Source organism: Ruditapes philippinarum, unplaced genomic scaffold, assembly GCF_026571515.1.
Source record: "Ruditapes philippinarum isolate M1 unplaced genomic scaffold, ASM2657151v2 ctg1115_1_1_1_1, whole genome shotgun sequence".
Classification (NCBI taxonomy): domain Eukaryota; kingdom Metazoa; phylum Mollusca; class Bivalvia; order Venerida; family Veneridae; genus Ruditapes; species Ruditapes philippinarum.
Window position 1 is genome coordinate 410,055 of NW_026861434.1, and position 27,344 is coordinate 437,398.

A 27,344-nucleotide genomic window follows, 5' to 3' on the forward strand; every position below is an offset into this window, starting at 1 on the left:
AAAGAAGGACAATTATTTACTAATGTCTATACTATATCAAACTATCAAACATATACAAGTAATTAACCGCATGCAATAACGTAATCTCACTAGGGTATTTCATAGTCTAATTTTATAATTCAGATCATGTTAGGAAATGAAAAACTATATAATCATTTCCATGGTTGACAAACTGAATTTAACACAACTTTACATTAGCTAATTAGTACATGTGATCAAAATAATTGAAAAATAAAAGGGCTATTAAAAGTATATGAAAGAACAACAATAATAATAATATCAATAAAGTCTGACTTAAACCAACAATTGATAACAACTCAACACAGGATATAACTATTTTGACAAGGTGATATACTGCTTTCAATGTACTAGTATCACATATTCTTTGACGGTGTACATTCTTTTTGACATCTCACGCCTACATAACATAACAGTAAATACTTAACATTACTATAATTCAAAGCTGCTGCAACATAGATATTTTATACATTGAAAGTAAAAAATTACATAAATCAACAAAAGATGAACAAGCGCTTTTGATATATCATCTGTACATCCATTTATCATTCTCTCCATGCATTAAAATATCATAAACTCAAAGCTATGTATAATAAATTCAAAGCAAATAATAAAATAAATTCAAATAAATGTATACCTTACATAGAAAAGATAATTTAATACCATCACATGTACAACACGTACTTGAAATAGTTCTGGTCATTTGTTTGACAAATGATTCGACCAGCAAAATGTTTACAGGACAGTACTTATCAATTACCAACAGTTTATACAAATGTACATTACACAGAAACGAAACATAACAACAGAAATTAATTTGTATTTGTAGGAAGGTCAAGTCAGAGATCTCATTATTTGTTCTACCCAGAATCTGAATTAGCATATTATGTGTTAAATTTCATGTACTGCTACGCAGGCAATCACTGATCAATATCATTGACAATGACACAGCGTTTTTTCAAACCTATATAAACTAACTATACTGAATATACAACAATTCCAAAGCTTCAAAACAAGAACGACGTTAACGCTTAGGTTACATACAACTTCACAACACTAACTTCTTTCCATGCATACAATCCTTACAGAAGAACCCATGTGCTTCTAAAGACATTTTCATAATTTTGAACAAGACAACCTCTGCTCTGTCTTTTTTGAAAAAGGCATTTCTGATTGTTTTTCTACAAACAATAAGAATAAACTTCAATAAATCAAATTCTATGATTGTTCTGAATGGAACTTGCTTACCATCATAAGGCAATTTTATTACTGACTCACATCATAGACCAAAAATAATGAAACAGGAGCTGATATTTACAATGCCAAATATGTTACAACATTGAAGAAACCAAACAAGTGTGACATTTCTTCTGGCGATTATCTACACTTCCTGTCTCGTTTTCTTAAGCACGCAATCTTTACAGAAGTGCCAAGATCTATTTCCTCTTTTCCATTTTTGCTCTCCAAGACGTTTCCTGGCATTTTCAAGCACTACTCCTGCTTTATAACACAGTCTTGGGTGCCCTCTGTATATCCAAATGTTATCATACCTCAAGTCTAGCTTCATTGTATCCTCCATTATCGTTCGAGTAGCAAAAAGGTGGTCTGCGCCATAGTGAATCACCTTGATGGTCTTTGTACTCTTGTTTTTGTAGGAAAGGATACCTTGGTGCCGGATTAAGTAATACCTATATTCCACTATAACACCTGGGTACAAATCAGACCAAGAGTTAGCACGAAAGTACTGAAACTCCTCACATTGAATACCTGCTTTCGGTACAAGAAGGTATGGGTCTTTTTGAACACCAGAAAAAAGCTCCTTTTCATCTTTTGACTTCGAAACAACTATTGGGTTTTGAACTACTTTAGCCCAATGGACAAGATCTGACGATGTGTTTCCATTGATGGAGAATCGCTGCTCGTGAAGTCTTGAACGAGCTCGCTTTACAGCAATATCTGCCGGGTATGTTACATATCCATCGTAACTTTTCTTATACACAAGACATTTCCTCAAATCAATAGGCATAGGTTCTTCACTAACGGTCCGGACTGCAAAAAGATCCTTCAAAGCATAGTGAATTATCCTCAAAACGCCAGTGGTGTTGGCTTTAGAATCACCACGGATGACTTTTGTTACTATTGCATCATGCCTAAAAGACCAGTAGTAGAACGTTATTACGTCACCCAACTTGATTTCATCTATATCTAATACAACTGGGTCTTTTTCCTTGACTACGATTTCCCTTGCAAGATGTGAAGATCTATGGAAGAATATATTGTAATTCTCTTCCCCTATTCTTGCTCGTGCACGTCTTATCACGTCACTTGTTTCATAACGGTAAAGCGGGTGATATTTATAAACCCATACATCTTCCACGTTGAGGTTGAATGTAAATTTTTCTTCGCATACTTTGCCCATTTCACCATAGTGGACGACAGTGATGTTCACCTTTGCTGAAATTCGCCTGTCAAAATGTACGTTCGTACTGACAGCTTTATGCCAGAAACGTCGGTATTTGAATTCTACTATTTGGCCAACTTTGATTTCATCTCTAATTCGTGCCCATTTTTTTTCAAGAGACATCGATGCATGCGTTCTCCCTCTCATATGGTCAACATGTATAGATTGAAGTGGCAAATTCGAAATTGTATCTTTCGGGTCAATCTCTCTCAAATTAAGCATCATGAGCTCTGCTGATTCCGGAATGATAATATTTTCAGCATTCAGTTCCTCGTTTACTTTAGCCCAGTGACAAAAATGACACGAACGATTTGTCATAAAACCAAATTTTGTTTCACCAAGCCTCTGTTTTGCCCGTTGAACTACAAGTTCTGGTTCATGTACAGTGTATCCAGAGTAATCGTGGCTAAAAATCAAATCTGTTTCAAGATCAAATTTAATGGTTTCTTCGACGATAACTCTACGACCAAAAAGAGACGGAAGTGAGTAATGTATCACGGTAATTTGACCCATTTTACTTTTCGTATTTGGACAAATATTGATAGCGCTTACGACTCCATCGTGTGATTTTTTCCAATTATCAAACGAAATAACATCACCTTCCCTGATTGTTTCCAGGCTCTTTACTCTCAGTAATCGTCCTTGAAATGGTGAACAAAACCACTGTCGGAGCTTTGGAATAACGGAAATACATAGTAAAGTCAAAACACTACAAACAGACAAAGCCCCAACTACAATACCTTTACTAGCTCCTGCAGCTATGACCATTGACAACAAGCCAAGACCACCTACCTGCAAAACACAATATGCAGCAAACTGAATCCATAGGTCATGCTTTTTGCGCAAACAACAAGCTGAACAGATGTTCCCAGCTTTCATGGCTTTATCTAACTGAAAATGACGGTAAATTGTGTGGATAAGGTAGAGTAAAGCCATAATTCCAAGCACACCCCATGGTACAGCAAAAAGAGCGCCTTCTGCAACCTTTGACAGATCATCAAGTGACAACATGAGAAGTTTGCAAACAACTCGCAGAACCTTACCACCAACATTTGCAAACGCTGCTCCTCTTACTGCTCGTAAAATATCTATGACATTTTCTGATTGATAACTATCTTCACTACCAACACAACACCAGTTACAGAAAGATTCACAATTACAAGACAATATTGAATAGTTTGCAAGTTTGTTTTGCTCTATAAGTCCTTCTGCTCGTTTTATAACAATATCGGCATTATGTGCAGGATGTCTGTATCGAATGGTGAAAACTTCGTTCATATGCAAGTCTAATAGCGTTGAAGTTTCCCGAATCTTAATCGACACGTCGAATGGTGTTGAGTAGAAATGTATTATAGAAATAGCAGCACAGGAAGGAGAGATAACATTAATATCCTTAACAATTGCATGATGCGTGTATGCTGACACTTGCTTATCCCCATAGTTAAAAACGAGGTGTTGGCCATTCATACAAATGTGGTCTGCTCGTTTAAGATCCGCAAAATTTAAAAGTCTTTCTTTCTTCAAACAATATATACATCTTACATCGAGTTCTGTTTCTCCATCCATCCCACTAGACCGAACGTCCGATCGTAGAGCATTGTAAAGTTTGCTCAACATTGTTTCTCCTCTCCAAATGATATTATATATTGCAGTTACTTGTCTTCAATAAGCTTAAGGTCTATGGTCTATGGTCTGACAAATCGTCTTTTAAAACTGAGAATGGTTCATAATTTAGCATTAATACAGTGGTAATTATATGTAGTTAGTATATTTGGCTGCAGTTTTACACATCAACTCTCCTGTTCTTACCTACAATAACAAAAGTGCTTCCTTGATCATCATGAATAAAGTATTGATTAATGCAATTATTTAAGGTAGTGTACTCAGTCAACTTAATTATGGAAAGTGTCATAACTAAAGAATCAGAATGGTGTAGGTCGTCAATTAAAATTTGTAACACTATTTTCTAGAAAATATATAAGATGTAAATACCTATGTTGAATGCATTAATTTTCTCTGGTTTCATGTAGTCCTGGATACACCAGCACAGGAACCTAAAAAAAGAAAATAAAGAAGTGAAGAAAACATCTTCCAATGTTTATATTTTTTAGAATAAATATCGTAAGAACTATAATTTATCACATAACCTCGCTTGTTTTCATGTTATTTTATATGTAGATTTTTGTATTTTCTGATCGTAAGATCAGTAAATACTAGCTAACATCCACGGTCTAACACAAAATTTCCTTACAGTCCTAACAACGCAAAGTAGTTCTCACTCAAAACTGCTTAAAAACCAGCAATTTAAAAGAAAGAATAATTTTTAATGTAGGCATTTAACAAATTTCAATGCATTAAAAGTTTAGATAAGTCAATAGAAATATGAGGTTACAATCACAAATTTCGCGGATGAATATCTTTTTTACCCAATGAAAAATGTTCGGCTATTTCCGTAAAGCTTCGTATTATCATGAATATCATTTTAATCAATGAAAATTCTATTTTAGCTATGTCGATTAATGAATACTCCAGAGCGTAGTACACAAATAAATCTGACTGTCGAGTAGTGGAATATATACATGTCGGACTGTTTTGGCGAGAAGATTTTCGCTAAATTATTTTCATCAGTGTTAAACAACAGGTTTATCGTGAACAAAATACCTCGAAATTAATAAGGATTGCAAACACGAAATGGAAGTTCTCAATTTAGAATTACATAATGTATTCGTTTTTATTCAAGGTACATATGTATTACTTCGCCGTGGTGCAGAGGTAAGCGGTCTCGTTGAGGGTGTTAGAGGCCTATGGTTCAAGGCAAGTCGAGGCAATTCTATTTTTTTTTTCATGCAAAATTCCATGTGTATCAATCTCAAACTGTTATAGAAGAAAATCAAAACGCTGTCGCTGCGTAAGATGAATTATAGTATATAAAAATAAACTTATACAGGAAAGTACATACAGATAGTCAGTATGATTTAGATTGCAAAGATCAGAAAATACCATAGAGCTGCAGCCCTTTGATTTAATATGTGATTTTTTTATAATACTGCACGTTTGTAACGTCAGTTGTCACGGATAATTGTGACGTTGATAAAACTTTACATACTCGACTGTTGTCAATGAAGAAATCTCACTTCTTTTCTCTACAAAAAGGAAATTTGCTTTATAAAAATCCATTATAAAGATTTCTTACATGTTATATGGTCGTATATAAACGGTTGTTTGTAATTTAACTCTTGCCTAGCAGCTCGGGTTATGTTTCCAAAAAATCGTTTATATATGGCGATATAGGCATATATATAACATGTCAAATATCATTATAACTAATAGTACACATGTTCATTTCAAATATGTATTGAGATAACGAATCTTAATCTATTACGATTCTTTGTTTTAACCATAATAAACCTATGATGAGTTTTATATCATAAAAGTGTTTAATCCATATTTTACTCATTCACGACTCAGTTCATTTTTATATTAAATGACTCATGCAAGATAAATTTTCTAGTATTAAAAGTTACAGATATTTTGATGATACGTAATCCTTTCCATTTTTACAGAAATGTTTAAAACTGGAACTGACACACAAAATACCAAGTGGATACCGATTACAATATTGTAGTGAATGTATTATATGAATTAGAAAATCACAAATAGTGGGATTCTTTAAAGAATATGACGTGCTTCTGAAACAGTGTAACATTTGTGCCATTTTATGTAAAATATCATTATAACTAATAGTATTCAAATATATATTGAGATTACGAATCTTATGATACCACTCAGACGATATTGCTATTATAATAACAAATACAAATTCTAGAATATAAGACTTTATTGCTATGCTACATGCGAAATAACTAATCTCTGGGCATTCCAATTTCTGAAAAGATTTTATTTCTAAAGTTTGTTTGAGCTCATGTGACCTTCTTAACTGCAAAGGGCCATCTAAGGATATTTACTTTAAAGTGTAGGCAGAATCCACCAGGAAATTAAGAAGGATACTGTTAAAAGAATTTTAGGTTAATGAAGGACTACTAACGGCAAACGATTGACGAATGACACAATTCCGTCAAAATGCGCACTTTTGAGTATGCTGTGCTCTGGTAATTGTCCAATATTTAGGCAACAGCTAGTCTTTGACATACCGCAATACACACACAGTCAGACAATGACAGAGACGCAATAAAATTGAACAAAAGAAATATGGAATTGGCTATACAACAATGTTGTCGTCAGCGGTTATAAACTTAGATTGATAGAGTGGATACTCTTACGTAATGAGCTATTTAAAATATATATTGAATGAATGTGAACACTGCTCCATACAGAGAGGCAAACCAAATTCACTACAGTTAAGCTAAAAGTTTTATTTGCCATTACTGATCTTTGATCATTCCACTTCTTTACATCAGTAGTACTAGCATATGTCATCACGAAGCGTGAAAAGAATGATACACGATCACGCCGACATTGAATTATAACTTGGACAACAGTCCGTCCAATTTTTTTAGAGGAGATACGTCAGTGATTGTTTTACTGACATTTTGGTCAAGCGAAATACCCATAGTAAAGTACAAATTACAAAATTGTCTTTTTCTCAGGATCAAGAAACGAAAGATCTGTTTCGTTACAATAGAATAAGGGTCATTGTTATCTTTTTGAAAGATATTGCCTTTAAGCCCATTTTGGTCGAATGTACCACAGTCCGTACAAACATACGAAATTCCTTCATCATTGTCTGGTTATAAGCTTTGGTTTGTAAATGTGAAGATTTGGGACATAATCACTAACTTAAAATCATACACTTCTTCAAACACGCATATTTGTATTTTATCTTGCTCCTAAGTGTGACATTGATTTTGGCACCAGGGGCTTGAATTTCTCAACGATTTACAATGAGGAACATTTGTTCCAAATAATATCAAAACCCTTCAATGCCATATATAACATAGAAGATTTGCTCCCGTGTGACACAACTTCTAATTTTGTGATTATTTGTATCAAATTAAATAATGCTTATGTCAATCAATGTATGTAGAAGTTATGCTCCAAACAAGATTTGGACATTTCAACATGTATGACAAATTGAACTTGCATATAATGTGTTATTTATTGAGAGCTTAGGTAAAATAACTGTTATTTAAGAAATAATATATCCCAAACAGTGATTTTATAGCTCAATAAAGTCACTGTTTGGAGTTCGGATGCGAGGAATTATACCACGAGGGCGTAGCGATAAAATCCATATTTGGGATATATCTTAAATAACACACACACTTTCGGTTCTTCTATGTTCAATAGGGAAAAATGCGGGTCGTGTTAGAATTTGAAACAATGTGTCCTGAGTGAGAAAAAATGTAGCATAAAGATAAGGACCATATTTAAGACATTAAAGGTAATATTTTATTTCATATAAATATTTTGATGGTCAATTCGGGTATGAATTTTGTCTTTCATTTGGTGGATATTGGCATAACTAGGCGTACATTTGTGACACATTAACCCAACATGTACTTGTAATGCTTAAATACAAGGATGGCCGAGCTTCAGTTGTATAACTTAATTAACAGGATAGCGCAATAATAGTTGGTATACATTTTAGTCACTATTCAAAATTACACTAAGAAATACAAAAAAAGTAATTTTATGGATTGATAGGTGAAAAAATATGGGATAAAATAAATATTTGGTGGCAAATGACATTCAGAAATATGTTATTTCATAAAGGAATAAGATATAAAATTTCCTATCAATTTCTTGAAGGATAGCCAAGATAAAAATAAGCATGAACGTTTGAATTTATCTTAGTCACTTGAGTATCAATAGACGATTTTAATAAACTTGAGACAGAGTAAGACACAACGTTCCTGGCAAAGTGACATAATTATAATGTACATGCTGATATTAAATAAGGCAATGAATAAATACCAATAAATTTATACAGAAACACAAAATATCGTATTTTCAGTTAACACATTACGCGATATACACGCCTTTTTAAGCCTTTTTCACCCCACACCCACCTTTTGTTGTCTCCAATGGTGAAAAAATGCCTTGTTTAGGCCCCCAACACTTGTTTTTGTTTGTGAAATGTTGTTTAAAAAAGTGACCACTTTTTCGGCACGGCCCCCAACCAAAAGATACTTCAGGGGTTGCCAGAAGGGAGATTTCCCCCCCCCCCTTGTTGGGGGGGGGGGGGGTTGAAGGGGGCGGCAGTCCCCCTCATCGCCAAGAAAATTTTTGACTTGTGACAGGCTTAAAATGACCCCAACTCAATCATAAGGTAACGTGTATCCAACGCTGAAAAGCATTTGACTCTATCTCAATCCTATGAGAAGTTGCAGCTCTTTGAAATCCATTTTGATTGAAAAAATCAAAGCAAAATAGTGATTATTGGCAATTTTGAGATGTCCCCTCCTTGCCATGGTAACATGAAATTTAAGCCTGAGCATGTTGTTGCGAAGGCAATGGTCCAGTCAATTTGTGCCAAGTTTGATTAGTATTAAAGCTGTTTTTATAGTTTTATAGCAATTTGAACTTGTAACAGGAGACTATTCAATGAAAACAGCCATTTTTCAAGTAATGGGTTAAGTAAATAAAATACATAATGTATAAAGACAATGGCTTCGACGGCACTTGCTTAACTTTACAAACTGCTCTACCAAATCATTCTGGGGTAAACATAGGGTGAGCACCAGTGAATCGTAAATATATATTAGTTACTAAATTGACATGGTCATCTTATACCTGCGTTAGATATTACAAACCCGTAGACTGTTCAATAATAAACAAATAAAACCGTTGTTTACAAGACTTTTTTTTTTCAAATGAAAGATAATTAAAACGGCTTTGACATTTAGTTTATTTCCATCAAGAAATAGATGATCTCATCTTAAACCATGATAGGTTCAGAGTTATTTAATGAAATCAAGCTGGTTGATAAAACGATACTTTATAAAGTAGCTACGTCAATGGTTAGGGAAAAATATCATATAAACATTTCACAATTTCCAAGTTTTAATGATGAATTTTCCTTAGACCCGTTCTAGGGGTCTTGGACGGTAGCTTGCAGTTTCCAGTACCGTCCACGAACAGACTCAGTCAAACCGAGCTTGCAACGTTTTTTTTTATTTTGCCGTTTTAAGCGTTCTTTATGGATTCTTTTTTTCTATTTGTTCAGTAGCTGTTGTTGCAATGACATGCTGCCCAAGAAACATAGTCGCTTGCTAGTGAAGATGAAAGGCAATGTTTTAAACTATTGGCATACTAGCCTTGAGTTTTGACCTTCCAATTATAAGATGATTTAGCGTCCATAGAGGTTTACACAAATGCTATTTCATCAAAATTACAAACTCAAACATCTAATGGTAAATTAAAAAGAGCACTCCTTATAATTTCAGATACCTAAAATTGATTAATTTTCATATAGAATGACCTGTTATAGTTTGAAGTAATGATGAAATTTAAAATTAAAGGGGGGGGGATCAGGCCGTTCGTTACCCAAACAAACAAGATGGTGGATGCAGCCAAAAAGTAAGTTTTTTCCTTTCTTCTCAGAAATTCGTGATGTTCTTGTGTAAATGTACATATAATAACCTTCTCCACAATTTTCCTGGCACACAGGATTTTATTTCATGATGTTTCGTCCCGTACTTCATCTGAAATGCGCGTCACCAGATTCGAAGCGAGAGAATTTTCCACCGGTTTGATCTAGGTAACGTACGGCTTCTCTCGAATTCACTGTTTCTTTTACATATTATATGGACTGGACATGACTACCAATGCACTCTTATATCATAGCTTTTGACATTTAAGTGTGCCCTTGGAACTATTTTCGCTAATTGTCGTCTTACAAACCGGAATATTTATGCCAAGTTATCGCATGATTTGGAACTTTTCCTTGTTCTTACTAACCGAATATACTCAGCACACTTCAATGAGCATTTGAAAACTATATTGATATATAACAGTACAGTTTTTTCATTGATTCATATAGGAAAAAAACTCGACTGCTATATAGCGGTTGAGTTTTTTTACCACCTTGTATATATCAATATAGTTTCTTTGCACAGAGGTTCCAATGGGGCAGTGGTAACAACATTCCTTGTAGAAAAAATGGAATCAATAAAATAAAATAAAATAAATATATAAATCAATGAAAAATACAAGCAATTATCATAATATTGCAAGCAATCCATAAGTCCCCTACCGGTAAGAGCCCAAGCAACATGCTGAAGGGCCATTGGCCATTCACTTATGTTCCTATTTTAAGTAAATTTGTTAAAAAAGTTATTTAAAAGTAATCACAGGAAACAGTTTTTATGTACAGACAGACAGGCTGAAGGACACTCTAAAGTTATTTTTTAAACATCCCTGTTATCAAAATATAACATTTTTAAAATCCTATCATGATTGAAGAAGTTGGAGTAAAAATTACCAATTTCTCAAAAAAAAGTCTAAGTTCAAAAGGGGCATAATTCTGGAAATAGTCTTGAACACTCACAAATGTTGAGTGATAATAAGAAACATTTATATGAAGTTTGAAGTAGATACATTCAAAAAAAGAAGTTATTAAAAAAAACAATGTTTTTTTATGAAAATTTTAAGTTCAAGGGAGGTAATTCTGATAAATTTTGTGCTAGAGTTGTAAACCTTGTCACATATGATGTGGTTGATGACAAGCAACTTATATTTAAATTTTGAAGAAAATACCTTAAGAAATAAAGAACTAATAGTGAAAAAACTTAAAAACTAGAATCAGAAATCTTAAAATTCAGACTATTTGTTGCCATAGCAACCAGAATTTTCAACATAGGAAGATAAGAAAAGGATGTGCATAATTTCAATACTGCCATCTACCCATATGTCAAGTTTCATAAACATATTTTCAGTACTTTTTGTGTTATCACTGGATCCAGGTTATGTGTAAAATTTGCCATATTTTCAGTCTATTTGTTGCCATAGCAACCAGAATTTTCAACATAGGAAGAAAAGAAAAAGATGTGCATAATCTCCATACTGCCATCTATCCATATATCAAGTTTCATAAAAATATTTTCAGTACTTTTTGCGTTATCGCGGGATCCAGGTTATGTGTAAAATTTGCCATATTTTCAGTTTATTTGTTGCCATAGCAACCAGAATTTTCAACATAGGAAGAAAAGAAAAAGACGTGCATAATCTCCATACTGCCATCTATCCATATATCCAGTTTCATTAAAATATTTTCAGTACTTTTTGCGTTATCGCGGGATCCAGTTTTGTGGACGGACGGACTGACGGACGGACAGACGGACGGACTGACGGACGGACGGACAGACAGACAGACAGACGGACAGACGGACGGAGGGTAAACCTAAAGTCCCCTCCGGTAAACAGGTAGGGGACTACTAAACAAAGATAATTAAGGAATTTAATCAAAAGGTACATCCGCTGAATGAATTATTTCCACTGAAGAAAGCCCTTTACTCTTGAATCAATATTGGTAACAAGTTACAATCCGCCTTTAACATTGGATGTCTTTTGTGTATCTTTCTTTTTGGCGTAGCGAAAACAACTTGAAAAACTGCCCTATCATTAATATCTGTAGTGTAGCTAACAATTTACATGTATTTATTTCTATTACAAAAAAGAAAACATTATGCCATTGCGATAAAACAGTTATAGTATATGAAACTCGTTAGTTACGGTGGTATAACACTGGCTGGGGCGACATTCTGGGATGTTTCTGCAAAAAATTGTCTCGGCCTTACGGTCTCGACTTTTTTTTTAGCAGAAACACCCCTTGATGTCGCCCCAGCCAGTGTGATGTTTTCATAACTAACTCGTTTCATATACTATAACTATTACTTATTTTTAACTTGAGAAAACCCCCTTCAGGGCGATAAAAATAATTAAAATACATAGTTTTAAAAAACATTTATTGTATGCTTAGATGTTTAAAAATAACATCCAAATGACAAAACGAAAACATGAATCTCATATTTCGGTATAATATGTGACCTATTTGCACCCACCATAAAGTTTGTTGCTTTAATGGATGTTTTTTAAGTCTGCGCTTGCAAGTCTGAAAAAGTATCAGTGCACTTTTAATAAAAGAATACACGCCTAGTTATAAATAGCCTTTTTGCGCGTGTTTACGTAGGGAATTTACAGTACACCATTTTGAAATCCAAAATGGCTGCCGCATTAAATTTTATTTTTTCATCTATTTTTTTTCTCGTTTATACTGCAGACTTAAATTAACAAAGCCTTAAATTAAAATTTCAAAAATGTGTTTATATCTCGCCCATGGGAAAATTGAAGTGGAAATAAAAACGTCAATGGTGGCCATTTTGAATTTGAATTTTTAAGGTCAAGGACTAAAAATAAAGCCGTGGTTGAACAAAACATGAATTCAGCGTACTCGAAATAGGTAAAAAACACAATTATCTGCTTGTACTAAAAATGCCGTAAGGATGATCATTTTGACGAAATCAAACCAGTCTAAATGTGTTTTGGAGAAATGTTAGAAAACCAGTATGCGTTCTATGTTTACTCAGAAGAAGGTGACTGGGTAACTATTAGCAAAGGTCAATTATATTTGAATGTTAAGTGGAGAATCACTATAACAATAAGGATCAAAGTCATATATGTTTGGGTTTTTTTGTTGTTATTATTATTATTATTTTCAGTTTTTTTCACAATACAAAACATTTATGAATATACATACAATATATTGAGACATACATTTTATTTCTTTTAAGATTCAACAAAGTTTATAAACATCATAATTCAATAGTATCTTACCAAAGTTGTCAAACATTATTAATGCCAGACCTATTTTTAATATAACATTAGAAAAAGATTCCTTTTCAGAACTTATTCCCTTACAATATTATAGATCTTCTTTAACATAAAGAAGAAATTCCTATATAACACTTGACAAAATTGTTATCAACTCAAGGGAAATAGCTCCTATTATTTTAAAATTGTTATCCAATTAAGCGTTGTACCTCTTGTCATGAATACTTTGTATTGATATCATTAAGAAATTTAAAAAGAAAAAAAAAAGACCAGTGTTCAAGGGAAAAAAGAAACAAACAAAAAAGCAGCAGGTGCAGTACATAGTGGATCAAACCTAAATAAATGATCTTAAAACATTAGTCTCAATTACACAGCAAAGAAATATATATGCCCCATAAATTGTCAAACTGTAAAACCCTGATTTTTGCACTATATAATTGTGTTCTCAAAAGAATACCGACATTATTTTTTAAAAAGTTGAACGCTTGGAACTGAGTTCTTTAATTTGCATCGATAAAGATTATACTTTCCCAACAAATTAAATTCAATGTTAGCCTCACTGTTACCCTGATTTTTGACCAAAATGACCTCGAAATTATTAGATGTCATCTACTGATCAGGTGCAATGATCTTTCTGGGGTATATAAACCATGGCTTATCCCTTCTAAATTATTCATCAGACAAGAATTTTACATGAAGTGTCATGATTACCTTGATCCTTGACCTGAAACATCCTTATAGGCTATCTACTGTCCATGGGCAATGTCCCTACCTTATAAAATACTCCAGGACTTATTCCTTCTCATGTTATCGTATAAACAAGGTTAACAGGCCGTAGTAGGTACATCCTGACCAATTCGATCACAAAATTGTCTCAAAAAAGGGCTGTAGTCAAAGTTAATGTCTGATGGGCCTTGGAAAGTGATTTTCTAATATGATCCTAAAGACAAGTTCAAAGTGAGTATCTTCAGTATTTTCAAAGATTAATGCTGCATGTAAAAGTAAGTTGTTAAGTTAAAAAAATGCATAATATATATATACATGTAGTGTATTCTGGTTAGTTAATTATCTTATGCGCACGACTTAGTTATCTCCTGGCCACGACTTAGTAACTCGTGGCCACGACATAGTATCTCGTGGCCACGACTTAATTATCTCGTGGCCACGACTTAGTAACTCGTGGCCACGACATAGTATCTCGTGGCCACGACTTAGCTATCTCGTGGCCACGACTAAGTAACTCGTGGCCACGCCATAGTATCTCGTGGCCACGACTTAGCTATCTCGTGGCCACTACTTAGCTATCTCGTGGCCACGACATAGTATCTCGTGTGCACGAGATAAATAAAAACACACACATGTCACCTTTGTGCCACCGTATATACATGTTAACACTTGTAAACAATAAACCGTGAAAGTTTGATCTTCACTTATAAGTTTATTTAATACAGTTTTAAGGCGTTTGGGCAATACTAGATGATGCAATTTTGTAAGAAACATTTAATAAAGAAATAGGTTTCCAGTTTTTAATATAATGGTTGTCTTTGTTTCCTATAGGGATGCACGTTATAACCCCTTGTTTAAAGGTATCTGATAATTCTCCTGAGACAAAAGCTTGGTTAACTGCATTTTCTAAAAAATGACCTAAATCATTAAAAAAAATTAAAGAATGCACTTTGTAAAGTTTTGTAAAAACACTACTACATGGGGAAGAATCATTTAACTTTTTTTTAGACAGGCTAACATTTCCTTATAAGACTTTCTAGACTTTGGCTTTCTTCATCATTCAGTTTTGGTGTTATTTTTATCAAATAAAGCAGTAAGGTTTACATTATCTGTTTCCCTTAAAGTATACAATTTTTTGTAGTGACCAACTACTTCTTTAGAATTTCCTTTTGATCTTATTCCCTGCGGTCTGGAGACCGCAGGGTATTGGTACGCGTTTAACTTTTGAGGCATGGAGGAGCACGTGACCTGTTATCGGTACATGGAGGAGCATGTGATCTGTAAACCGTACATGATTGGTTAATTGACCTTTTCGAAAACCTGGCTAAATACCGTTTGCCGGTACGTTACGGATAATCCTCTAGGGAATAAGTCAGAATTACACCTAATTAAGAACAAAAAACTATTACGTGATATTTTTAATTTTCTATGATTATGTTACCATTTAAGGTGGAAAAACTTGAATGATGTGTTTGAAAATTATAAATGTTTCTTTAATATGTATCTCAAAATGTTACAAACAATAAATTGTTTTTACTGAAAATCTACAAAATTAAAATATTCGTAGTGGCATCTGCCATAATAAATAGATATATTTTCTGCAAAAACTTGTGTGTTTACTTTATTTTTTTTTTGCTAGGAATTATTCATAAAATGGTAGGCCTATTTAATCATTTTCTTAAAAAGAAATAATTGTTTTATGTTCGACCTTCTCCGGACATCAACGGTCACCAGTTTCCAAAGACCTTCTTCTATATTGATCGATTATTGTCAACTATATTCCTGATACAAACGTTTTTTCACCCCCCCCCACCCCAACAATGTTGAAAATAGTTAAATGAAATATCTTTATATCATTAAAAATGTTCCCCGCAGGAAACTATTTTACTTGTAAGATTATTACTTATATTTTCTAATTGTTCCTCTGTTTCTTGGACCTCAGAAGCATATTGTAACTTGACTTGTGATATAAGGGATTTAATTTCATTAACATACTGTGAATATTTCAAAAGGGAATTATTAAATTTCTACTATGATTTTTTTTTTTAAATTTGCCAAATTGAATTTAATAAAACCATATCATAAATGGTATGTTTTTAAAACCCCAATCAAAAAGAGGATATTTTACCGTTTGTTTGCTGCCAAAATTGTCGGTTTCAGAAACAAAAGGAAACCTGTTAAATTGGTCGAAGAGTCTACGCTTTATTCATAAGACTTGTGTGCATAAGTCTAATCAGCCGGGCTTTTATTATAAACGCCAAAACAGTAATTTATACTGGTAAATCAGTGCATTACGAATAAGAATAGTTTATTCGCATAAAGCAACAATGCAATGATTTTAGAGTATATACATGGACTAATGTCCTTGCTTAAATATATTCGTAACTGCGATTAAATTGACTAACGAAATCGACTAAATATGAAAAACTTGACATTTAGAGAAATCATAATACGTAGTAATTACTTTCATCAAAATATTTTTTTTGCACGCAGTAATAAACTAGACCTATCACTGAAGGTGATAAATACCCCCACTAGCAACTTTGACTTTTGAAAAATTAGTGGTCTGAAGAAAAATTTAAACTCAACTTACAGTAAATAAAGTATCATCAGCACTGTGTGCAAAAAATATTTCAATTTATTGCAATCCCAATCAGGATCTTGATATAAGCTTGCGAAACACCAAGTTTGATTACACTATCTCATTCCTAACCCTTGTAATTGTCCGGAAACCATTTTTCTATTTTAAGAAGCTGTGACATTGACCCCAGTGAGTCTAAATGCAATACCAACCGGGGTCTCTACATAACCTTGCTATACACCAAGTTTAATTACAATATCTCATTCCTAACACTAGTAATTGTCCGGAAACCATTTTTCTATTTTAGTAACGGTGACCTTGACCTTGACACAAGGGGGTCCAAATGCAATACCAACCGCTTTTTCATGTATGCTTGCAATACACCAAGTTTGATTACAATATCTCATTCCTTACTTTAGTTATTGTCCGGAAACCATTTTTCTATTTTTAGTAACGGTGACCTTGACCTTTGCCCCAGAGGGCCTATGTGCAATATCAACCGGGGTCTTCATATAAGCTTGCTATATACCAAGTCTGATAACAATATCTCATTTTTAATTTAAGTTATTGTCCGGAAACCATTTTTCTATTTTTAGTAAGGGTGACCTTGACCTTGGCCCCAGAGGGTCCAAATGCAATACCAACTGGGATTTTCACATAAGGTTACTATATACCAAGTTTGATTACAATACCTTTCTCCAAACTCTAGTTATCGTCCGGAAACCATGGTGTGGACCGACCGACGGACCAATGGACTGACCGACCGACCGACAACCTGACTCCTACATACACCCCTCCTTAACTTCGTTTGTGGGGGTATAATAAAGTACAGAACTCAGGGCAAAAACAATACTGTGTATTTATCGATTACATGTACATGCAATGATTCGACTTAGATGGGACATTTCTATTTAACAAGTTGTAAGCAGAGAACGTGAGTGGAAAACATGTAAAGGTTTTAAGATCAATGTAAACCATTGTTTGGTCATGTGTGCGGTTAAACTCCCAAATTTCCGATATTTTTAGCTTTGATATAGGCTTATAGCATGGAGACCCAGGTTCTCCTCTGCTGTACTGCCTGTACATGCTTTTCGTTAATGACATTTCTCAAAACATATAAACAAACATTTTATGGTAAATGAACTGTTATATATTTTGTTACCAAGTACTTTTCGCTAAATCTCTGGCTAGTCTTAAATCAATAATAGATAATCTAATTACTTATTGTCGATGGTGGGGGTTTAAAATAAATATTTTTAAAATTAAGTTATTATTTAAAAAATGTCGCGCTTCAAATTATAACTTCTATATCAACATCACACCAATCGAGACATACATATCCGTTAAATACCAAGCCATTAATTTACTTAAAAATAGAAATTGGTACCGTACTAAAATGTATAACAGCATGCTTTTAGGTCCCGATGCGGTCCGGTGTCTATTTAAATAACATTGAATTAAAAGATCCTTCAATTATTTGATAGAGTCGCAAGTTTGATTCTTCATTTTGGCTCGAAAGTATGGGGAATGAACGAAGCATCAGACGTTGAATTGGTCCAGACAAAAATCTTTGCGTCGGATACTATCCGTTAAAAGTGCTACTACGAGGGATGATCAAAAATAAACCGGACTGTGACTGTCAAATGAAGAATTTTCAACCTATCATTTATTGTTATATATCACACTTAATCGGAAAACAATACCTGTAAACTGATGCTTTATCTAATCTGATAACGCAAACAACTTGTCCGTAACAGCGAATTCAAAAACCATGGTAACGCACACCCGGCGCAGTGCGTAAATTCGCCTTGATATCAGGCGCTTTAAGCTGCGTATATTTTACAATATGGCACATTTAGATTTCAAAATACGCCAAAACATCATGAACCGTATCTTTGACGTTGTCAGTAAACATGACTTCATTTAAATCATATTTATATTCGCAATCACAATTCAAACGTCACATGTTAATGAAATACTCCCGTTAAAACTATGTCGTCGGAATGTCTCAAAAATCGATCAATAAGAAAAAATTGTCAAAAGTAAGACGAGAAACTGTTTAAAACGTAGAAAAATATCATGGCTATCAAGGGAAAAGTTCAAGAAAGCCACAGCAAATTTTTTATTAGCATAAAAGATTAAGAATGGGTAATAAAGAAATAGAAATCAAGTAAGGGAGAGACAGAAAAAAGAAATTTTCAAGGACGTTGGCGACGTCAATCGCCAAGACGTTGGAAAATGACAGTCGATTGACTGCGGACATTGTCAACGATGTTCGACAGTAGCTACGGGACGGTGCAGTCAACACTAAGGATTTTAAAATATTAAGAGTTAATGCATTAATCACATATATTGTATTCTTGGTTTACAATTGTATCAATTATTTTCTTATTTTACGCAGTAGTTTTTTGGAGAAATTGTGTCAACAATTAGACAGTCACTGTTCAAAATCGGCTATGCTTTTTATTCATTTTAAAATAATGACAATTTTGTTAATAGTTTATCATTCTTTTATTTTTTCTTATGTATGATACATTATCATTCAGCAACATTATTTTACATTATTTGTAATACATAATATAGTTTATTGCATGTGCAGTTTTTCCAACAATAAAGTTACAAGAGGAAAGAACCTAAATTTGTGTCATTACATTCCGTCATTTTATCATCATCCATTCTTTTACAATACAATATGATACCCACTTGTACAGAAATATTTATAGGCAGTGGATCCGCCGCATCAACATGACTGTACCACTTATTGGCCTACTCCGTGAATGAGTAAAAACTGCTCCGTTAAGGAAAATACGCTTGTGACGTCGTAAACGTCAATTTCAAAGTTATACCGTGCGCCGCATTGCTTTACATGTACATGCCAATAACTGCATAACTTTTTTATTTGTTTATATTTCTTGTTGGTATTTTTTGTATCATTTAGGGGATAGATTACGATTTATGTTCCGTGTATTTTTATGTAAATTCATTTAACAGGTTAAGAATCATTTACAAAGTCCGGTTAATTTTTGATCATCCCTCGTACTAATTTGTCCGGTTTGTACGTCGAGGTAGGGCGCTTGCCACTTAGTTTACAGAAAATCAAATAATCAAGTACTGGACAAAAGATTTTAAACTTCCGACGCTCAATTTTTAAAACTTTTTCTAAAAGCAAACAAATAGAGAAATCTACTTGGTTTGAACAAATCTTTAAAAAGTAAATTAAAGAAAATAAGTGATGTTATTCCTTTTATTTAAATTTTTATAGATCTGTCTAGTCACGCTCGTTATTTTGTTCGAGTATGAGTTATTTCAATAAATAAACAAATGACAAAGTTGAGAAAATATAAGCAAAATTCAATCATTTGACATCCAAGGTCATTTAAAGGTCAAGGTCGTATCTAAATTATTCAACGTGTCCGTATGAGAGGTAAACATTGGTCCGGCCAAGATAGAGATAATTATATTGGAAACACTAGGATTAAGTTACACTTGGAGTTTCCATTTCAGATTATTAAAAATTGTATCTTTGACGCATACTTAAAACGCTGGTATAGCGATATGAATAAGTTCACACGTATAGTATAGAGTCTTGTTGCATATTCAAAATAGTTTTGAGGTCGAATCATATTAAAATTGTTTTTAGAGCCTAAATACAAAATAGCCCTCTCAAAATTAAGAAATTCCTGCCACAAATTGTTAATCGAAACACTTTGACAAGACAACACGCTGCTTAATGAATGTAGTTGAAATGAGTTTCACTTTTTGCTAGTTTGTCCTTATTACCGCGAACTCCGAAAAAAATCTTAAACCTCATTTCTGCCGATGATCAACAATAAATAAGTTCGAATTTAAAGCGAACTTTAAATAAAAAGTCATTTTCCCAACTATCGAAATGCATATACTTTCCAAATAATACCCGTGTTTCGCAATAACCTGAAGGTGAAGCAAACAAAAAACTGACATAAAATTGTAATTGCTATAAAGTCTTGTATGTTTTTTTGTTTTTTTTTCTTCTTTTTTTTGGATATGTTTTCATTTGCCAATGTTAATATTTGTATGTGCTATAAGCATTGTCAAATGTTTTATACAATTATTGATTTTATTTGAATTGAGTTATAATAAAGTTTAGAAATCAAATATTTATTTTGCAGCAGATAATAAAAAAGATTATTGCGTTGTATATTACATTCAATAATTCTTTTGTTTGCATGCATAACCTTGAAAATACAAGGCGTCAACTTGATTTATACAACAAAGGTTTGGGTATTTTATATACACGTAACGTAAAAATAAATGAATTTGAATAACTGCCAAAATTTTGAGATAAATTAACATGAATAACTGCCAAAGTTGGAGAATATAAGAAATTTTAGAGTTAAATATAGCGTTAAGAAGACTTTTCAAATAATATTGAAGCAAAAAAGACAATTTCCTATTTAATACTTTCAGTTACTTAAGCTACAATTACTGCCATACCGAAAAACAGCCATAGAAAAAAGCAACAAAAAAGCAGCCTGCTTCCAGATTCATGCTAATTTTCATGAAAAAATTGACAATGTATCTAAACATAAAATATTATGATGTGAACAAAGAAAATATTTTTACAAATTTAAAACGGCACTTACAATCCACGCGAATTGTCTAATGGAGAGGTCAAAATATGCAAACATAGCCCTTATTGCGTTAGTCACGCAATAGAAATATGTTGATAAATATTGCAAAATCAGTCATTAATCACATATAATATGTAAATTATTACGAGTCTTTAATTTTCTTAAATTCATATAACATTTTTCTCAAGTTTTATTTTCTTGAAAAAGTTTGGCTCCTCTGGAGGTAATAAATGTTTTTAAAAACCATTGCCACATTGAATGGCTCATACCTGAATATTTTACCCAAAAATTTAGTGACATATTTATCCTTTCATCACAGTATGTTTATTTCATCGAAGTATGTAAAAAACTTAAAGTAAGCTTACTAAAACAGTTTATATGGTTAAACAAGTATAACATAAAAAAATTTAAGTCTATCTAACAAAACATTATTTAAATATTTACATTCTTGAATGCACAGAAATGTTAAAAATAGAAATAATATTTGTACTCACATCATTCTTAATGAGCAATTCACCTATTGGGTTTAGCTAAACGTAGGCACCACTCGAACACAATAGTATGAATACACAGAACGGATACGGTATTTCGGTCTAACCTACGCTAAAAAACTAATCATATAAGCAAAAAGTAATTTAATTCTGGGAGTTGTTGACAAGTGTTTCCCTATATAACAAATAAAAGTCCACCTAAAATAGGTAAATTCATAGATATAAAAGTAAACAATACATTATTTATATACTTATTATTATGTCTGTAGAAACCGAAAGTATAAAATGTAAACCTGTTGACATTAAGTTGGATTTGTTTAAAATTGTACAGCAGTGTGCATTTTAATCAAAAATGGTTTGTCAGACATATTTTCACTCATAATTGTACCGAAACAGATTTATCTTCGTTTGGATGTCAAATATATACATTCGTGTTACATAATCGAAGATTTCATTCTCTGTTTTTGTTTACAAAGAACTGTTTTCAATTCGTATTAACTCGCTATAGCGCAATAGTCATTCGGAACGTCCTCGGATATCATTAATATTATCGAAGTTAATATGGTTTTAAAATTGTTCGACCACTATTGTGTTCGGTGTCCTTATCCCAAGTCTGGCGGAAAGGGCCGAAAAGTTGCGATTGCGCAATAGTAAGAATACATAGAACGGATCCATACGTAAGATAAGAAACTAAACATGTAAACAATAGTAATTTAATGCTATATGAGTTGAAGACTAAATTTAAACCAATATATCGAGTAAAGGTCCACTTAAATTAGTAACCTTACACAGAAAACAGTACATTATATATACTTATTATTATGGTTGTAGAAACCGAAAGTACAAAATGTTCACTTTTTGATATTTGTTCGGATTTGGTAATAATTGTACATCTGTGAGCATTTTTAAATTGATTATGATGATCAGACATATGTTTAATCATAATGTTACCAAAAATACATTATTTTCCTTTGGATATCAATAACATACATCCATTATAGATTATCAAATGTTACACCCTCTTGTGTTTTTTGTTTAATACCAAGTGGTAGTACTACTTGCAATCAGTATTAAGTCAGAGGTTATTATTGATAATAGCCGAGATGAACCGATTGCATACAGCAGTGTACCATTAGAGCGTTTTCTGATATTTCATTGACGCCATTTCGCGTTTAAAATTAAACGATTAAAATTGTGTAACGGTTTAAGGCACACAAACCCTGTCGGTGAAAAGCTAGCTCACCACCTATAAGGGGTTTATGCCCTTATATATTGGATACTATCCTTTATGTGAATTCATCATCTTTTGTTTTCGCATATTGTAATGCTCATTATATGACGTTCTACCAACGTCGTTACATTACTTTCCCCTTCGAGAAGTCGAGACTTGGCCTGGGAAATCTGTGGGTAGGGCAACTCCGGTCTGGCAGTTGTCTACATCCCCCAACACTGGCCACCAAATGTAACGGTTTAAGGCACACAAACCCTGTCGGTGAAAAGCTAGCTCACCACCGAGAGTGGTTTATGCCCTTATATATTGGATACTATCCTTTATGTGAATTCATCATCTTTTGTTTTCGCATATTGTAATGCTCATTATATGACGTTCTACCAACGTCGTTACAATTGTGTCTATCTGAAGGTCAGACTCTCGCATTGGTCCTGTGATAGATTTACATTATGAGAAAAATGGTCCCTAACTCTACCTTAAGATTACATTGTGTTTTCATGCTAAAGAGGTGATTTTTTTCTGGCAGAATATAGTGCCTGACAAATACAAATGAGGGGTAGCCAACGAAATTTTTCATCCAATAAACGCAGGTCCCTTTGAATCATACGGATTTCCCTGCACTTTTTTCAGCCAATTGCTGGCCATGTTACAATGCAAAAGTCTAATCTGAAGGGATGTTTAATATTCTTATATCCAATAGTAAATGGTGTCTGTTTTACAATTACCAATGATATGGAATCATTTTCACCACTCTTGAGCCATTTAAAACTTTAAAGTTCCCTTTTTTCAAATGAGCGTCATATGCCGTATTCGGAATATTCTAAAAATGAATGTTAGCATGTAATTTTCATACATAATTCACTATTCGTCAATATTGTAACAACTTCTATCTAATAACACAGATAGCAATAAGATTTTTAACATCAATTAAATGCCAAAAATAATTTATAACTATTTCATATGTATTTTATTTTCTTTCATTGGTATAAAAACATGCCATAAATGAGAAACCTAGCTAAACCTAACAGCTAAGTAAAAGCCTAAAATTTTACTTTTAAACTTTTAAGCCCAACGTTTGGCCATTTTTGCATTCATTTGTAGCTAAATATGACAATTGCAACTTTTTTCAGGTGTTTCTCCAGAGTTTCTTACCGCTGGTCCTTGTTGCTGGGTCGGTTGGGGTTGCGTTCATTTAACGCCGCTTTTCCTTGTTTATCATATAACAAGATACACCACCTCTTTATGCCAAAATGCAATTAGAATTGAAAATATTTGTATATTTTCTTTACATTTAGAGGGCCAGAAACTAGAATTTAAGAACTTATCTAAGTTTCTTATTAAATAAAGGGAGGTAATTCACCGAAGTTGTGATCCCTATATGTGCATTTATTTACCTGAATATGGACTGTTTACGTTACTATAAACATCAGACATATTATAACTGTGTTTTAATGATGCATAATATGCTTGTGAAAAAAAGCAGACCATCACTTGCTTATCAAAGAGACTTTTTCTAGAACCAAAATTTTACCTTTAGAAAATTTGGGAAAATTAAGTGCCGAGCGAAGAAATTTCGCCCGAAAACATAGGCAAAATGTAAACCGAAACAGCATTTTAGTTATTGTAAGCATTGATTTATTAATTTTGAACCTGACAAATGCATTTATAGTGCTTTACCTCTAACAATCCTCAAAAATAGTCAAACTGCTTATATTTAGTCCTGTTAAGTTTGTGTGTATAGAAAATGTTCAGCATTTCTTTGAAATCTGAAAAATAAAGTTAATGACTTAGGGCTTAATTATTCAAAGTTAATGTATGTCCAATTGAATTACATCTAAATTCACTGTCTAAAGAAAAAGCTAACCATTATAAATTCTAAAGTAACTCTCATAACCCTGTTCAAATATTAATTATAAGTTTTCATTTAACAGAAAACACAAAATAAATTTAGATCTTGATAGAACGGAGATCACATGTTTCACATTCATATAAACAATTCTTTTATTAAATACAAATAAGACAATTTGTCTCATCAAGAAACTTAATCAAAATGGTTTTGTCTACCAATATGCTAGCACAATAATCATATTACAGTAGTAATATTCATCATGAAGCCAAACCCATGGCCATGGAGAGAAAAAAAATCAACAAATACAAGTTCAGAAACATACAAATCTACTAAGAGGCATTCTTACTACCTCCTTAGTAGCATAATCTCAAAGACAGGTCATTACCAGCTTTCAAGACTTAGCCTTTGGTGAGAAACAATGTGTCTAAGGCAAATGCCTGAAGTACAAATATCAATTAATACATATCTATCATATAAACATCAAGTTCAAGGCCATTAAATACCTCTAGAACTTATATATACAATAGAACAAATCCACTGAAATGCAATCTTCATACCTCCTTAGCAGCAAGTAATCTTCGTAAAAAGAACAATGATAAGTTTTTTTAATAATTCAAGTCTAGGCTTACGTTCAGAAGCATGAATGAAATAATTTCTAATTTCCCTGCAACAAATAAATTCCATTCTAATTTGTCAAATGTAACTGAACTAGTTACATATTCAAATCTAAGGCAGGATAGAGGATATTGTTGTCTACCAGGCCTAATTTTATTCTTTGAACAATGATAAGAACCAAAGTCAGAATCTTCTGATGTACTAGAACAATCAGACACCTTTTTTAAACATTTTTGGATACATTTATCAAACCTTCATTACAACAATAGTCTGAATCTGAGTGAGAAAAAAATATCGAAACAAATTTTACTTAATTTGGACTAAGTTTTTCGCCGCACATTTTTGTTTTATTCTCAAGTCATTAAGTGTTATATTCTCAATATCGGCATTCTTACTTGCATCTTCAATAACTTGCTTTTCATTAGACAAATTGTTATCTCATGTATTAGATTGAACAATATCACTCTTTAATTTTTAACGTCATGTTTCTTCTGTTCAATTTGTTTTCTTAATATTTCGGTTTCGGGTAACTGCTCCTTGAGAACCCGTTCTTCTTGCTGTAAGGTGCTCAGCTCCTTCATCATCTGAATGATACCAGAATCATTCTTACCACTTTCTCTATTCAAGTCTGTATCCCAAGTAAAATTCATATTCCTCGCGGAAACTGACATTTTGAACGGAAGAGGGCAACAGGGCTGCTTTTGTAGTTTCATCTGAAAACTATTTTATATCTTCCATATATCCTCTGTCCATAAGGATTCTTATTCCTCATCTCCGAATCCGTCATTTAGTAATTTATAGTCAAATCTCTTACTTCTGGGATGCAATTTTTTTCTACACTTGTTCCCTCTCCTTTCAAGACATTTTTGTCAAAAATACAAACTGCTAACTTAGCAAGAAATACAGACTAAAATTAGTTCGTATTCAGCGAAATAATAACTAAATACGAAAATTCCTCTCGGCTCGCACACTAAGATATCTGATAAACAGAAATACACCAGTCAATAAAACAAACAAAAAATCCAACTAAAGTTGAACAATTCTGTAAAATAAACTTCCAATAAATTAGAATTTCAACATGTTATCTACTTGTCAACCAAATACAGAATGAACAGTAGAGGTGAAAAAGACAAAAATGTTTACCGCCAAAGATATAATCGACCAATAGAAAGTTGTTTATTGCCTACGTAAACCATAAACTAAAATCCACTAATGAAAAAAGTTAAAAAGGTCAACTTCATTCAACCTCATAATTAAGTAATTTTAGTTCAAAATAAACAAAATAATGCTTGAAGGTGACTCTCTTGACACATCTCGCTGAATGTGAAATTATTTGTCATAATAAATGTAGCAATGTAAACAAAGTAGTATTTTGACTAAATCACGATAAATGTACTAATTGCCAAAACGTAATAGGAGCAAAGAATGGCTAAGGTAATTTGCCAATGTGTAATATTTTGGAACTTTAACAGGACACTAGAAATAAAAAAGCTTTTGAGAAATGAAAATGAAATCATATTTGAGGCATAATGGGTTTTTAAAAAATAATGTAATTTCATACCGAGGAAGGCTGCGTATCTTTTTCTTCCAGAATAACATTTATTCATGATGTAATCATTGAAAACAAAGCATTATAAATAAATTATGACAATTCAAATGTCCTCTCTTAAGGTCAGACTCTCACATTTATTTTCATACAGACTTACATTATGAGAAATGGTTCCTAATTCTACCTCAAAATATAGTTTTCATGCTAAAGAATTATTTTTTCTAGCAGAATTAAGTGCCTGGCGCATTAGAATGATCTTGTTATATAAGGGTAGCCATCCAAACATTTTGCAAAATGTATTCAGAGAGGATTACCTCCTTTTCATTAAAATTTTCTGCTGACCACAGAACTGAACTGATATACACTTTTTTAAAATGCAAACTTTTCATTATCAGCTTAAGAGTGTACTTGAAATACCATAC

The 27,344-nt window shown here is 32.8% G+C and overlaps 1 protein-coding gene across 1 annotated transcript; it reads right to left on the bottom strand.

Moving 5' to 3' along the window:
- Window positions 1-402: 402 nt before the first annotated feature.
- Window positions 403-21,850, bottom strand: LOC132715614 (uncharacterized). Its single transcript, XM_060698647.1, has 3 exons — window positions 21,682-21,850; window positions 4,472-4,533; window positions 403-4,288 (listed from the first exon to the last, which is right to left on the bottom strand). Exon 3 carries the CDS (start codon window positions 4,094-4,096, stop codon window positions 1,400-1,402), a length of 2,697 nt encoding a protein of 898 aa, XP_060554630.1. The 5' UTR covers window positions 4,097-4,288; window positions 4,472-4,533; window positions 21,682-21,850; the 3' UTR covers window positions 403-1,399.
- Window positions 21,851-27,344: the final 5,494 nt, after the last annotated feature.

Coding starts and splice junctions, on each gene's coding strand:
- LOC132715614 (XM_060698647.1), bottom strand. CDS start 4,096: ATGTTGAGCAAACTTTACAATGCTCTACGATCGGACGTTCGGTCTAGT.